Source organism: Myxocyprinus asiaticus, chromosome 17, assembly GCF_019703515.2.
Source record: "Myxocyprinus asiaticus isolate MX2 ecotype Aquarium Trade chromosome 17, UBuf_Myxa_2, whole genome shotgun sequence".
Classification (NCBI taxonomy): domain Eukaryota; kingdom Metazoa; phylum Chordata; class Actinopteri; order Cypriniformes; family Catostomidae; genus Myxocyprinus; species Myxocyprinus asiaticus.
Window position 1 is genome coordinate 49,465,919 of NC_059360.1, and position 13,001 is coordinate 49,478,919.

A 13,001-nucleotide genomic window follows, 5' to 3' on the forward strand; every position below is an offset into this window, starting at 1 on the left:
ACAAGAGCATGATCAGTGGAGCAGTTACGTGTGTAGATGAGGTCCAAAAATATTGCTAATTTCCAATTACACTTCAAACAAAACGAAAATATATTCAAAATAATGAAGTGGTCGAAAAAATCAAACCAAATCCAAACATTTTACTCTGTCCAACTTCTTTCACCGGTCCCTTTAGCAGTGACTTAAAAATCATTCCACGACAACTGGTGGAAAAATACCAATACAAATTAGATCATAAATATAATTATGTGAATAGAAAAATATATGGCAACCACTATACAACACTCTCACAGAGCAAGCACAGATCACATTGCCCCAGACAGATTTGAACCCACAACTTTCTGTTCCATAGTTTAATGTGTTATCCATTGCACCACACAGCCACAACATTGCTAGTCAACATAGGGACATACCAAGCTGAGAGGAATCACAGCTGAGCACAGGTTTACCATGATCAACTTTATATTCATGCAACTTTTCAACAAAGATGCAAATCAACATTTGACTGGGGAAAAGCCCAGCCTCCATTCAGTAAGGACAACACAAAAATCTCCAAAACTTCACACATTTCTAATGCATGCCTTGTTGAGGTGGGGATCAAACCAGGAATCTTCCACTTAACTGTTCATGGATTTAACCACTGACTCACTCAGCTGTTAAACTAATAAGCTACCAAAAGGAACCTACTATGGTAAGAAGGTTTTTTTTAAAAATAGCCAAGAAAAAGAGTCACTATGATCAACATTGTATTTATGTAACTTTTCAAAAGAGATAAAATTCAGAATTTGATTGTGGAAAAGCCCAGCAACTATTCAATAACCACAATACAAAAACCACCAGAACATTTTGCAGAATGACTTGTGGGGATTCAAACCCATGACCGTTGAAACAATAAACTTGTACTTTAACACCTTGAGCCACTCAGCTGATATGTCTTCTGAGTGGCAAAGAGACTTCCTGAGGTTAGAGTCAGCACACAAGTGTAGGTTATCTTTCAAACTATAGGTGGCACTATCTCCAAACTGCTTAAGTATCATCAGGACATAATCTCATTGATGCATACAAATTGTCTTTGAAATCTGACAATGTATTTAAAAGATATATAGTTTTTTTTTTAAATAAATTTCAGTATGGTGGAGAGGCAGTATGGCCAATATGGGAAAATCCACAGGCACCAACCTCATGATTTTAGGACATAGGGTTCAAAAGTTACGGGCAAAAAAAAAAAGAAATTTTCACAATTGACCTATAGGTGGCGCTGTCACAAAACTCTGCATGTGCCCTCAGACCATGGTCCTCATGAGGCATACCAAGTTTCCTTTCAATAGGACACAGCATTGCCGAGATACAACCTCAAATCCATTTTCACAGCCACCTCGTTAACTACAGGTGCATCTCAATAAATTAGAATGTCGTGGAAAAGTTCATTTATTTCAGTAATTCAACTCAAATTGTGAAACTCGTGTATTAAATAAATTCAATGCACACAGACTGAAGTAGTTTAAGTCTTTGGTTCTTTTAATTGTGATGATTTTGGCTCACATTTAACAAAAACCCACCAATTCACTATCTCAACAAATTAGAATACATCATAAGACCAATAAAAAAAACATTTTTAGTGAATTGTTGGCCTTCTGGAAAGTATGTTCATTTACTGTATATGTACTCAATACTTGGTAGGGGCTCCTTTTGCTTTAATTACTGCCTCAATTCGGCGTGGCATGGAGGTGATCAGTTTGTGGCACTGCTGAGGTGGTATGGAAGCCCAGGTTTCTTTGACAGTGGCCTTCAGCTCATCTGCATTTTTTGGTCTCTTGTTTCTCATTTTCCTCTTGACAATACCACATAGATTCTCTATGGGGTTCAGTTCTGGTGAGTTTGCTGGCCAGTCAAGCACACCAACACCATGGTCATTTAACCAACTTTTGGTGCTTTTGGCAGTGTGGGCAGGTGCCAAATCCTGCTGGAAAATGAAATCAGCATCTTTAAAAAGCTGGTCAGCAGAAGGAAGCATGAAGTGCTCCAAAATGTCTTGGTAAACGGGTGCAGTGACTTTGGTTTTCAAAAAATACAATGGACCAACACCAGCAGATGACATTGCACCCCAAATCATCACAGACTGTGGAAACTTAACACTGGACTTCAAGCAACTTGGGCTATGAGCTTCTCCACCCTTCCTCCAGACTCTAGGACCTTGGTTTCCAAATGAAATACAAAACTTGCTCTCATCTGAAAAGAGGACTTTGGACCACTGGGCAACAGTCCAGTTCTTCTTCTCCTTAGCCCAGGTAAGACGCCTCTGACATTGTCTGTGGTTCAGAAGTGGCTTAACAAGAGGAATACAACAACTGTAGCCAAATTCCTTGACACGTCTGTGTGTGGTGGCTCTTGATGCCTTGACCCCAGCCTCAGTCCATTCCTTGTGAAGTTCACCCAAATTCTTGAATCGATTTTGCTTGACAATCATAAGGCTGCGGTTCTCTCGGTTGGTTGTGCATCTTTTTCTTCCACACTTTTTCCTTCCACTCAACTTTCTGTTAACATGCTTGGATACAGCACTCTGTGAACAGCCAGCTTCTTTGGCAATGAATGTTTGTGGCTTACCCTCCTTGTGAAGGGTGTCAATGATTGTCTTCTGGACAACTGTCAGATCAGCAGTCTTCCCCATGATTGTGTAGCCTAGTGAACCAAACTGAGAGACCATTTTGAAGGCTCAGGAAACCTTTGCAGGTGTTTTGAGTTGATTAGCTGATTGGTATGTCACCATATTCTAATTTTTTGAGATAGTGAATTGGTGGGTTTTTGTTAAATGTGAGCCAAAATCATCACAATTAAAAGAACCAAAGACTTAAACTACTTCAGTCTGTGTGCATTGAATTTAATACATGAGTTTCACAATTTGAGTTGAATTACTGAAATAAATGAACTTTTCCACAACATTCTAATTTATTGAGATGCACCTGTATATGTTTGCGTAACTTTTCAACAAAATCAAATATCAAACTTCTGTATAACTCATTCTGTGAGGCTCGGTCTGGAGATTAATTTGAGAAAAAAAAAATTTCTGTGCAAATCAGGCAAAATTTGAAGGAGCAGAAGTGAATAAACAACAAATTACATAATCCAAGATGGTGGCCACTGTAATGGGCGAATGTACCATTATGTTTTAATGTAAGGGGTCCATCAAGAGGAGTGTAATCAGACGGAAAAAAGAATTGTGTCTCTAGGACAAATGGTTAAAAACATATGCACAAAAGAAAAGTGAATTTTTGACAAGGTGGTGGCGCTACAGAGTATGTCCTAGGGACCTCAAATTTGGTATGGGGGCTTTTCTTGACTACCCCTAACAGTGGACCAAATTTGATCATTTTCCTATGTACGGTTCTATGGGCTGCCATAGACTCCCATTGGGGAGGAATAATAATAACAATAATAATACTAATGGATACAATAGGTGCAATAGCACCTTCGGTACTTGGCCCGTAAATAAACCATGACCTATAGATAGTTTAACACAAATCTCATACATTTTTTTTCATAAAACGGCTGCAATAGTAATCTTCATGGACATAATTTGACGTTTCATTATATTTTCAGACTTTGGATTTGAACTTTATTATCACTTGATGGTGGAATCTCCTAACTGTAGATGCAGGAACTGAATTTAGACTTTGTGTTGAGCTAAGATGTGTTTTTGAAACTTCTTAGCGCAATGACCTATTTCTCAGGAAAATATAAAACTGTGCTTTGCACCACTTCATTAACATACAATACACTCACAGATAGCGCAAACACTGCCACCCATACCCACTTATGCTGGCACGAAAATTACACTTGGAATTAGCGCTCTCATGAAAATTGGATAAGATGTAGCATATGATTGTAGCGCTGCACTTTGCTCACTCATGAAAATAGAGATCAATATATTCTGTGTGGCACATAATCTTATTGCTGTCGTTGTAGGTATTTACTAGAGGGCGCAACACTCTTCAACAGGGACGAGCATCATTATTCTGCTGCCTTTCAGACTGAAGGATACTGGATGCATTATGATGGTCTGCAGATGGATAATCTGATCCTGCTGAATAAACCACCAGAGTTACTGCTGCTCTCCTCACTAGTCTACATCAGATCTTCAGACAAATAAAGAACACCTTGGAAATAGTTGCTACTACATAAAACAGCCCAAAGTCTTAAACGATTCCAGCTTTTGTTGTTTTGCACTTCAATGTAATCACATGGGCACTTTATTCCCATATAGCTCTATGGAGAGTATTCTCTTCAAGAATTATCTATGTTGAGTGGACTTTTAGTGATACAGTATATTTTGGTGTTGGGGATCAAATTGCTAGTGAAATTTTATAATGTTACATATTATTAATTTTGTCATTTTGCAATTAAAAAATAACTTTTTATATGATGTCATTGTAAATACAACATCCTCATTTTAAAGGTGTTTCTATAGAGCGAAACAGTCTGGTTCCTGAAGTAAAAATCACATTCATTTATGCCACTGACTAACTGAATTTCAACGATAACTTATAAAACTTTAAAGACAGATCTACCGTGAGTTACGAGGTTGTTCATCGATGGTATATGCATCCATTAAAGCCATCCGTCTTGTGTTATCTCAACTTCATTATTTAAAAATCATGTTTGATAACAGAATTCATGGCAAACAACTACATTTCCCGTAGTACAACAGAGAAAAATTCACCAATCAGAGAACCGCAGCAGACGGAACCCACAAAACGTGCCTCAGAGCGACCGCCCACTCCCATGACGAATGACGTAATCGAGTCGGTCTCCTTTCACCCTAACACAGTCTTGTACCTTTGTCTTTTTGCCTGATTTTCAAATACATTTTTGCCTCAAAATAAAGTTTGTGATGTCATGATTCTCCTCAGAGCTGGTTGGTTTGATTCATGACACACAACTCTTTTATGAAGGATTTTATTAAAAGTCTATGGAAGAAATAAATGGGGAAAATACTTCCGGAACCCAGACGGCTGAAAAAGTGGACAGACAACATTACAAAACTTCAGACAGCAACAGAAACACATTATTGACTGTTTTTAGACTATTAGATTCATTCAGACTCCCTCATGAAATGAGCACTTTGGTGAGCAATAACACAAATATCCCTTTCATTAATGGCCATTTGAATCTTTTAATCAATGAGAAAACATGTGGAGAACCTCCAGAGAACATCACTGAAGTTTCTCACAAAAGACTGCCGATCATGAGTCACGCCAGCGCGATGTCACAAGTTCTCATCAGCCAAATCAATCAAAATAAGATTTCCTTCATCTAGAGCTGCAGTTATTTCAGTTTCCTTTCTGTTTTATGTTTGTCAGTGAAAATTGCGATTGGAAATGACAGTCATCTGTTATTAACTTAAAGGTGCTGTAAGTGATTTCAGCCGTTCTACATCCACAAGCTGTTGAATTAGTCACACCCCCTCTTTCCTAAACCCCGCCCTTTAAAGATACCAAATGAGCTTCATTGAGTCCGACAGGAGCAGAAGCGGTTGTCAAAAACAGCAAAATAGCGCCCTCAGCTGACAACTGTTATGAACAACATGGCATAAAAATGGCATTAAGCCTCAATAATTCCCTGCAACTACAATACTATGAGAACATGCTAAATGATTGACAGGCAGAAAGCATCATTGTCTACGGACACATTTTTGTTTGCTGTTTACAACGTCTAGAGCTGTCACAGAGATATCTCACGACACTTATTTCAGTAATATCTTTCAGGGGGTAGGAAAATGTTTTGCATGTCTTTCCATGAAAAAAAAAAATAGTTTACAGCAGCTTTAATGAAGAGTTAACAAAAAAACTCTACATGATCATGTTAATACAGTCAGATGTGTTGATTATCTTAAAACTTAAAAAAATAAAAAGATCAATCAGACTTTAAAATAAACAATCATTCGATGTTATTGTTAACCAAGTACATTTTGAAAAAGTTTTCCTTAAGTTTTTTTTTTTTTCCATTTTTGACATTTAAGTTTATTTACTCTTAATTCTGCTAAATCAGGTGACATTATTATGTAAATTACATTAAATAGACTGAACAGATGTTTGATCGTGATTTTAATGTGAAATAATCATAAACACACCTGTAGAGGGAGATCTGAGTGGTTTTACTTTATAACAAACTAATAAATCACATGACCAATTCATTTTCTCATCATCAATGCAAAACATCATGTTTCTAAAGGCAGTTCAGATCCAAAAATAATGAAAGTCAATAATAATAACAAGGAGCAACATAAAACCACAAACTAAAACTATGAAAACTATGTGCCATTCAAGTCAGTTGCAGTATTTCAAAAACACCTTGGCAATTAGATGACCAAAATAAACCAAATAAAAAAGTCATTATTGCATCGTCTAAATGCCTTTTAGTATTTACAAAGTATAAAATGGTTTGGTAAGTGCAGAATTCTGTCTTTACTTTCATCTCATGCAAATATTAACAGATGCATTAATATATTCATGTGAAATCACATCAGTCTCGTTCAGTTCAAGTGTGAAATGAGTTTGGGCCTGAAACCGGATCAAATGAAGGAATGTCATGAGAGAATTCAGGAAATGAAATGGACAGAAGTGTACAAATGCTGCCGCCCTGTTCCAAGTGTCCTAACTGGAGATGGAATGTTTTGGCACTTATGAAATATGTTTGAATCCCAAACACTGAAAATAAAGCACATTTCATTTGTTAAAGATGTCTTTGAGTAAATCACTGAGATGATTGACAGCTGTCTGTATGAATTCAATCAACTGATTTTGACATTCATGCAGGTTCTGACGGGCTGAAGAATGTTATTGCGTGATGCTTCTTTGAGCATTTCATCTGAACACAAACTCACAGACAGAAAATCAAGTTTCAAAAACTAAAACAACAGAATCCTGAAGAGTCAATAAGCACCAATCAGTATGAGAGTTTCATAAAGAAAACACACACACACACACACACACACACACACACAAACAAACACACCTCTCAATAGAAGCCTTTTAATGTAAAGTGGAGAAAGTGCTCAGAGGCGTGTGTACACGCGCAACAGTTTTCCCGCCGCTCTGCGTCTTCTGGATGTTTGTGGAAGTCTCTCCACATTTGCACTGATCACATGATCACAAGTGCTCGTGTGGGGGTCGATCATCCTCACATGTCATCAATCCTCCAAGTGAGCGTCAGTGTGTGGCGCTGTGGAGCAAAACGTCAGCGGATGAGTGTAGTCTCTCTCTTCCTGCTCTATGATAAGAGTCTATGATTTGACCTGTACGGCCGGGGTCAAAGGGCAGTCAGGCCAAAGTTACAGCGACAGTACATCATTCCGCTGGAGTCGTGCCAACTGTCTGTGATCGGCTCGTAACGCTGAACTGTGTTCAAATACGACGAGCCTGAGTGACCGCCGACCACATACAGGTAATTATCCACCACAGCAGAGCCCACACCTGCACACACACACACACACACACACACATCAGGCAACATGTCATTTCTTATTTCTCTTCAGCTCCTTTAATAAAAGCACTTAACCCTTTAAGCTCTGAAAGTGTTTTAAATATTTCCTGTTTCAGTGGCATACCCAAAATTAAAGTCTTAAAACTCGACAAAAACAGTAAAACTCCTTTAAATATGGCAACACTTTATTTACAACAATGAGCTTTCACCTAATAATATACTTTATTAATCTATAGACTTGCTTACTAGTCACAAGTTTATGTTTATCAGCATGTAAAAGTATAGAATATTCTTCATGCTCTCACCTGTGCGGGGTTCATTCATTGGTCGACAGGCTGTCCACTGGTTTTGATGGGGGTCGTATCGCTCAATGCTGGATAAATGAGAAACACCATTGTGCCCCCCCACAACAAATATAAAGCCGAGCATCACGCCAACGCCAAAGTTGATCCGTTTATCAGCCATGGCCGCCACCATCTCCCATGAGTCTTTGCTCGGATCGTACCGCTCCACGCTGTTTAAACACAAGAGTCGACGTCATGAACACTTTAACACATCATCACTCATCAAAATATTATTAATCCAACACTGACTGATCTCATCATTAACTTTGACTAAAGGTGTTATAACAATGTTACACATATTAAATAACACAGAAACTGCTGAAATGTGTGAATGAAGAGAGAAATAAAGTACAGTTTGAATCCATGAGTGTGTGTTCATGTGTGTGTGTTGGGATGATTGCAGTGAAACAAACTCTCATGAGAGACCATGTGATCATAGAGACACAACAACAACATCATCATCTCGATATGCATTTTCAGCTGTGAGACCTTATATAGACAGGTGTGTCATGTCCAATCAATTGAATTTGCCACAGGTGAACTCCAATCAAAGTGTAGAAACATCTCAAAGATGATCCAGAGAAATGGGATGCACCTGATCTAAATCTCAAGTGTCATAGCAAAGGGTCTGAATACTTTCTGAATGCACTGTATTTATTTGATTAAATCAAAGCGCTTTGCAGTTTAATAATCACACTTGGACATATCGCAGTATTCATTTGAATCGCAGTATTGCATTCAAATATTCTTTTTAGTCCCAAATATGTCAAATTCCGAGACTTTCCATGTTTTATAGCTAAAGCCATTTTTATGACTGGATTCAGTGATTCCGGCCAAGTTTTCCACATCACAGAAATCATAGGGCCCTACATGTGGTAATCGTGGTATAAGCGGACTCAGACTGTTCATTTATTATTAAAAATAAATTCACATCCTGAGGTGTAAAGGCCACATCACCATTCTACCACCTCAGGTTGTCTGTCTGTCAACTGTTGTCTAAGGTTTACAACTCAAATGTTTTTGTAGTTAACACAACAGCAAAGTTAGAAAGAAAAAATCATATTTTTCACTACATCAATACTTAACCTATTCCATCAAAGCAAAGCAAAGAATGTAGGTGACAGGGCTTCGTTCATGACAGTCAACATGCAGCCGCCGGCAGTGACAAAACGATACAAACTTTTGTATTTAACACCTATCCCGTGTCCCGATTATTACCATGTTTTTGTACATGTAAGGAAAACCATTTTAGCCACAGAGTCAAACACTTTTATTATACTTAAATATTTTCCAGGACATTTCGTTTTTTTTTTTTCAATTTCCATGACTGGAAAACTGCACTGCAAAATTCCAGGGAACCATGAATAAATTCAATAAAGATATTATATTTCATATATTATTTTTTGTTACATGTTTATTTATTAATTGCATACTTTGTACTATTTTTAAGTATTTACATGTGCCGGTACTGTCTCTTTAAGAAAGACGGTATTTCTTTTTCTCCCCAATTTGGCATGCCCAATTCCCAATGTGCTCTAAGTCCTCGTGGTGGCGTAGTGACTCGCCTCAATCCGGGTGGCGGAGGACGAATCTCAGTTGCCTCCAAGTCTGAGACCATCAATCCGTGCATCTTATCACGTGGCTTGTTGAGCGCGTTACCACGGAGACCTAGCACGTGTGGAGGATTCACGCTATTCTCCGCGGCATCCACACACAACTCACCACACGCCCCACCGAGAGCGAGAACCACATTATAGCGACCACGAGGAGGTTACCCCATGTGACTCTAGCCTCCCTAGCAACCGGGCCAATTTGGTTGCTTAGGAGACCTGGCTGGAGTCACTCAGCACGCCCTGGATTCGAGCTCGCGACTCTATGGGTATTAGTCAGCGTCAATACTCGCTGAAATACCCAGGCCCCCGAAAGATGGCATTTCTGTAAATGAGCGCATGTTACCGAGAGAGCCACGAACAGCTTTATCTCATGCGATGCATGATTAGAATTAAATGTTCCTTTTTTGTTGGTTTTGATCAACAACTGACTGTAGAGAACAGAAAGAGTATTAAAAGAGACATTATTCATTGAAAAATGGATTGTGTGGATCTCGTCTTTGGACACACGGAACAACTTTTACTCTCAACACGCAGTGAAAGGATCTCTCTGCTGAATACTTCACTACTATACTGCACGAATACTGCTGAGCGAAATCTAAACATTCACCAGCCATTTGACAAATATATACGTTTTTATATCGCACATTGTGAAATTTGGTTGCAAATGCAAGTGATTTCCTCTGATTGTATGGAGGGTTATGCATAGAGTAAAAGATCGATCTTGGGCTTTAAGAATCGATATTGAAAGCATTCAAATGAAGATCATGTTGCATTGAGAAATCTATATTTCTATCCACCCCAGTTTCAAGCCAAAATGCAGTAACTATGGCATAGTTGAGTCAAACCTGTCCGTCAAAGGGCAGAATCTATTTGAAACCCTTGTAATCACTATGACAGCTCCCAGCGTGCATTGCTGACATATGTTCAGTCGTACCTGTTCATGTGTGCAGGGCCGTATCCTCCAATGGCATAAATCATGCCGTCCAGCACGGCGGTGGCGAAACAGCTGCGTGATTTGGTCATGGGTGCCACCGGCTGCCACTCTCTGACTTTAGGCACATATTTCTCCACAGACTGCAGGTAATACTGCCCATCGTACCCACCGAGAGCATACAGCTCACCTGCCAGCACCACCACACCCAGAGTACTCCTGCATTCAGCCATACGCTCCACCGATGACCATGTGTTGCTGTCGGGGTCCCATCGCTCAACGCTGCTCTCGTGACGCCGGTAACTGATGCCCTGACGCATGTGTGTCGCGATTCCACCCACAACATACACCTTCTGCTCCACAACCGCCACGCCGAACTCATAGCGTGGAACCGTGAGTGGAGCGAGACCTATCCAAGAGTCCGTCTGAGGGAAATACATCTCCATACTGACACACACAAACACAATATACATGAGTATATGAACAGATTTACGCTTTCAGTGTATGGAAACAGCAGTCATACGGGTTTGAGGGAGAGTAAATGACACAACGTTCATTTTTGGGATGGTGTATTAATTTAAAACTGAACAGAACAATCAATTATCAACATTAAGTGTGAATGACACAGTATCGTCTGTCTGGAGTGTTTTTACCTTTCCAGTGTGGCAAAGAGTCCGGCTTTACCTCCGACCGCCAGCAGCACTTTCGGAGCACAGCGTGGCCGCATGGACAGAACCATCTGGTAAGAGAGCCGGTGTTCAGGCATGAAGTGATATTTCAGCGCCTCGTTGAGCAGATGTTTACAGGCATGATCGTCACGGATCAGGTGATTGGCCTCGTAGAGTCGTGTGAGGAACTTAACACTCAACAATGGCAGACGGACGCAGTGCAGGAGCTGCGCGAGGTACTGCTGCCGCTCCGTCGGGTCGTATTTAATCCACGACTCCAGCGCATAAAACACTGTCTCTTCCGTCAGGACGTTCAGACAGTCATTAGAGACGATCTCATCCAGCTCCGATCGCGTCAGCTCAAAGAACTCCTCCGTCTGACACACCTCCTCAAAGTTCTGGCAGATGAATTTGGTGGCCGCAAGACACAGATCGTGACAGCCGTATGTCTCGGCGAAGCGTGAGATTCCGATGCAGTTCCCCGCGTCCAGTTGACTCTCCAGGAAGCTGCAGCACTCCTTCAGAACCAGTTTGACCTGCAGGAGATTGGCAGCAGGAAGGAGGGACTCCACCGTTTCCTGTGAGATGAACACTGTTCCTGTGTAGGCGTACTCCACAATCGCCTGATGAAGACACACAAACTACACTGTCAGTCTGAGCAACAACTGTAAGACTAATTAAACAACAAAATGGGTTAGAGTTTTTATATATATATATATATATATTAATTGAAAACATTTCTTTGATGCTTGCATTTGTTTCTTCAAAGTATAGTTTATTCCCGACACTGTTTCATATCGTTTCTCCAGCAGAAGTGCATGAGGCGAAAAGGTCTTGGGAAGATGCAGTTTGTGTTTGATTTTCTCAAAAAAATTAATGTCCACTAACGTGATTGGTTGGACAGTTTTTTCATTTGATATGAGCTCTAAAATATAGGTTTCATAATTCACTATAGGCTGATTAATCGTGTTCAGTTGATAACATATGGTCAACGCTAATGCTGTTAAACCCATAAACAAACACATCGTGGACAGGTGCGTACACAATACAACGGGGAACAAAACTGAACCAGAGAAGGTTAATGGTGGTTCGTCAAACCATTTTTATTGACATCTTGAACGGTTTGATTCATAAAAGAGCATCATATGACAGCAAAAACATGCGATGACAGTAAGTTCCTCACTTTCTCTGAGACGCTACTGTGTTTGCTGAATCAAAACTTTACGATGTGAATGCACTTTATTCATAAAAACTATTTCAATACTGTTCTGCATCGATGTTAACAGCATTTACCAGCGAGTCCGGAGACTTCCTTATATGGCGTTTTCATGGGCGTGGATTCGGATAATTGTGAAAGAACGTGCACACGCCCCCTCTTTACGAATGTTTGGAATTTACTAACATACACACGTTTTACGAACAAATCTGGGGAGTATGAAGCGTTTGTTAATCCTGCGGAGAGTTTTCGTGAAGGTCCATTTTACATGCAAATTACTCTGAATTTACTCACATATTTACGAATGTTTCATGAATGAAGCCCAATGGGTCTTCATTTTCAACACTACATCTATTGTTTTAGCATTTCAAACCTAAAGTTATTTTTGTTTTTTTTAAATAAATGACACTTGCCTTGATATTTTGTTATCAAATCCAGTGACATTTAGACATTAAAAGTGTGTGACTTGAGCCCAAAGTATACTTCAGTTAGACAAGAACACTAGGGGCGTGATGCAAATTTTGTCATCTTAGATCCCTTTTCCACCTGGTATTAAGATGCATTTCTGGTGATCAGATCACATGTGGTCACCCATAAATACAGGTCTAAACGGGATTTAAAACGTTTTGTGATCGGATCACAAAAGCCACATACAAATGTGGTCAAAAATGCATGTGACCAGATCGCATTTGAGGTGTACCGTCCTGTATGTGTCCCCGCAGCAGTGAAGCTCCACCCCTCACCTGTCAA

At 39.7% G+C, this 13,001-nt stretch overlaps 1 protein-coding gene across 5 annotated transcripts in view; it reads right to left on the reverse strand.

The window, feature by feature from the left end:
* Positions 1–6,140: 6,140 nt before the first annotated feature.
* LOC127455180 (kelch-like protein 28) overlaps positions 6,141–13,001 on the reverse strand; it is an 82,770-nt gene continuing 75,909 nt past the window's right edge. For all 5 annotated transcript variants that reach the window (XM_051722849.1, XM_051722846.1, XM_051722845.1 and 2 more), the window contains 4 exons: positions 11,021–11,658; positions 10,371–10,814; positions 7,785–7,993; positions 6,141–7,469 (listed from right to left, as the gene is read on the reverse strand). In XM_051722849.1, the coding sequence (XP_051578809.1) occupies positions 7,306–7,469; positions 7,785–7,993; positions 10,371–10,814; positions 11,021–11,658 (1,455 nt within the window). In that variant the 3' untranslated portion in view covers positions 6,141–7,305. The remainder of the gene's footprint in view (positions 7,470–7,784; positions 7,994–10,370; positions 10,815–11,020; positions 11,659–13,001) is intronic.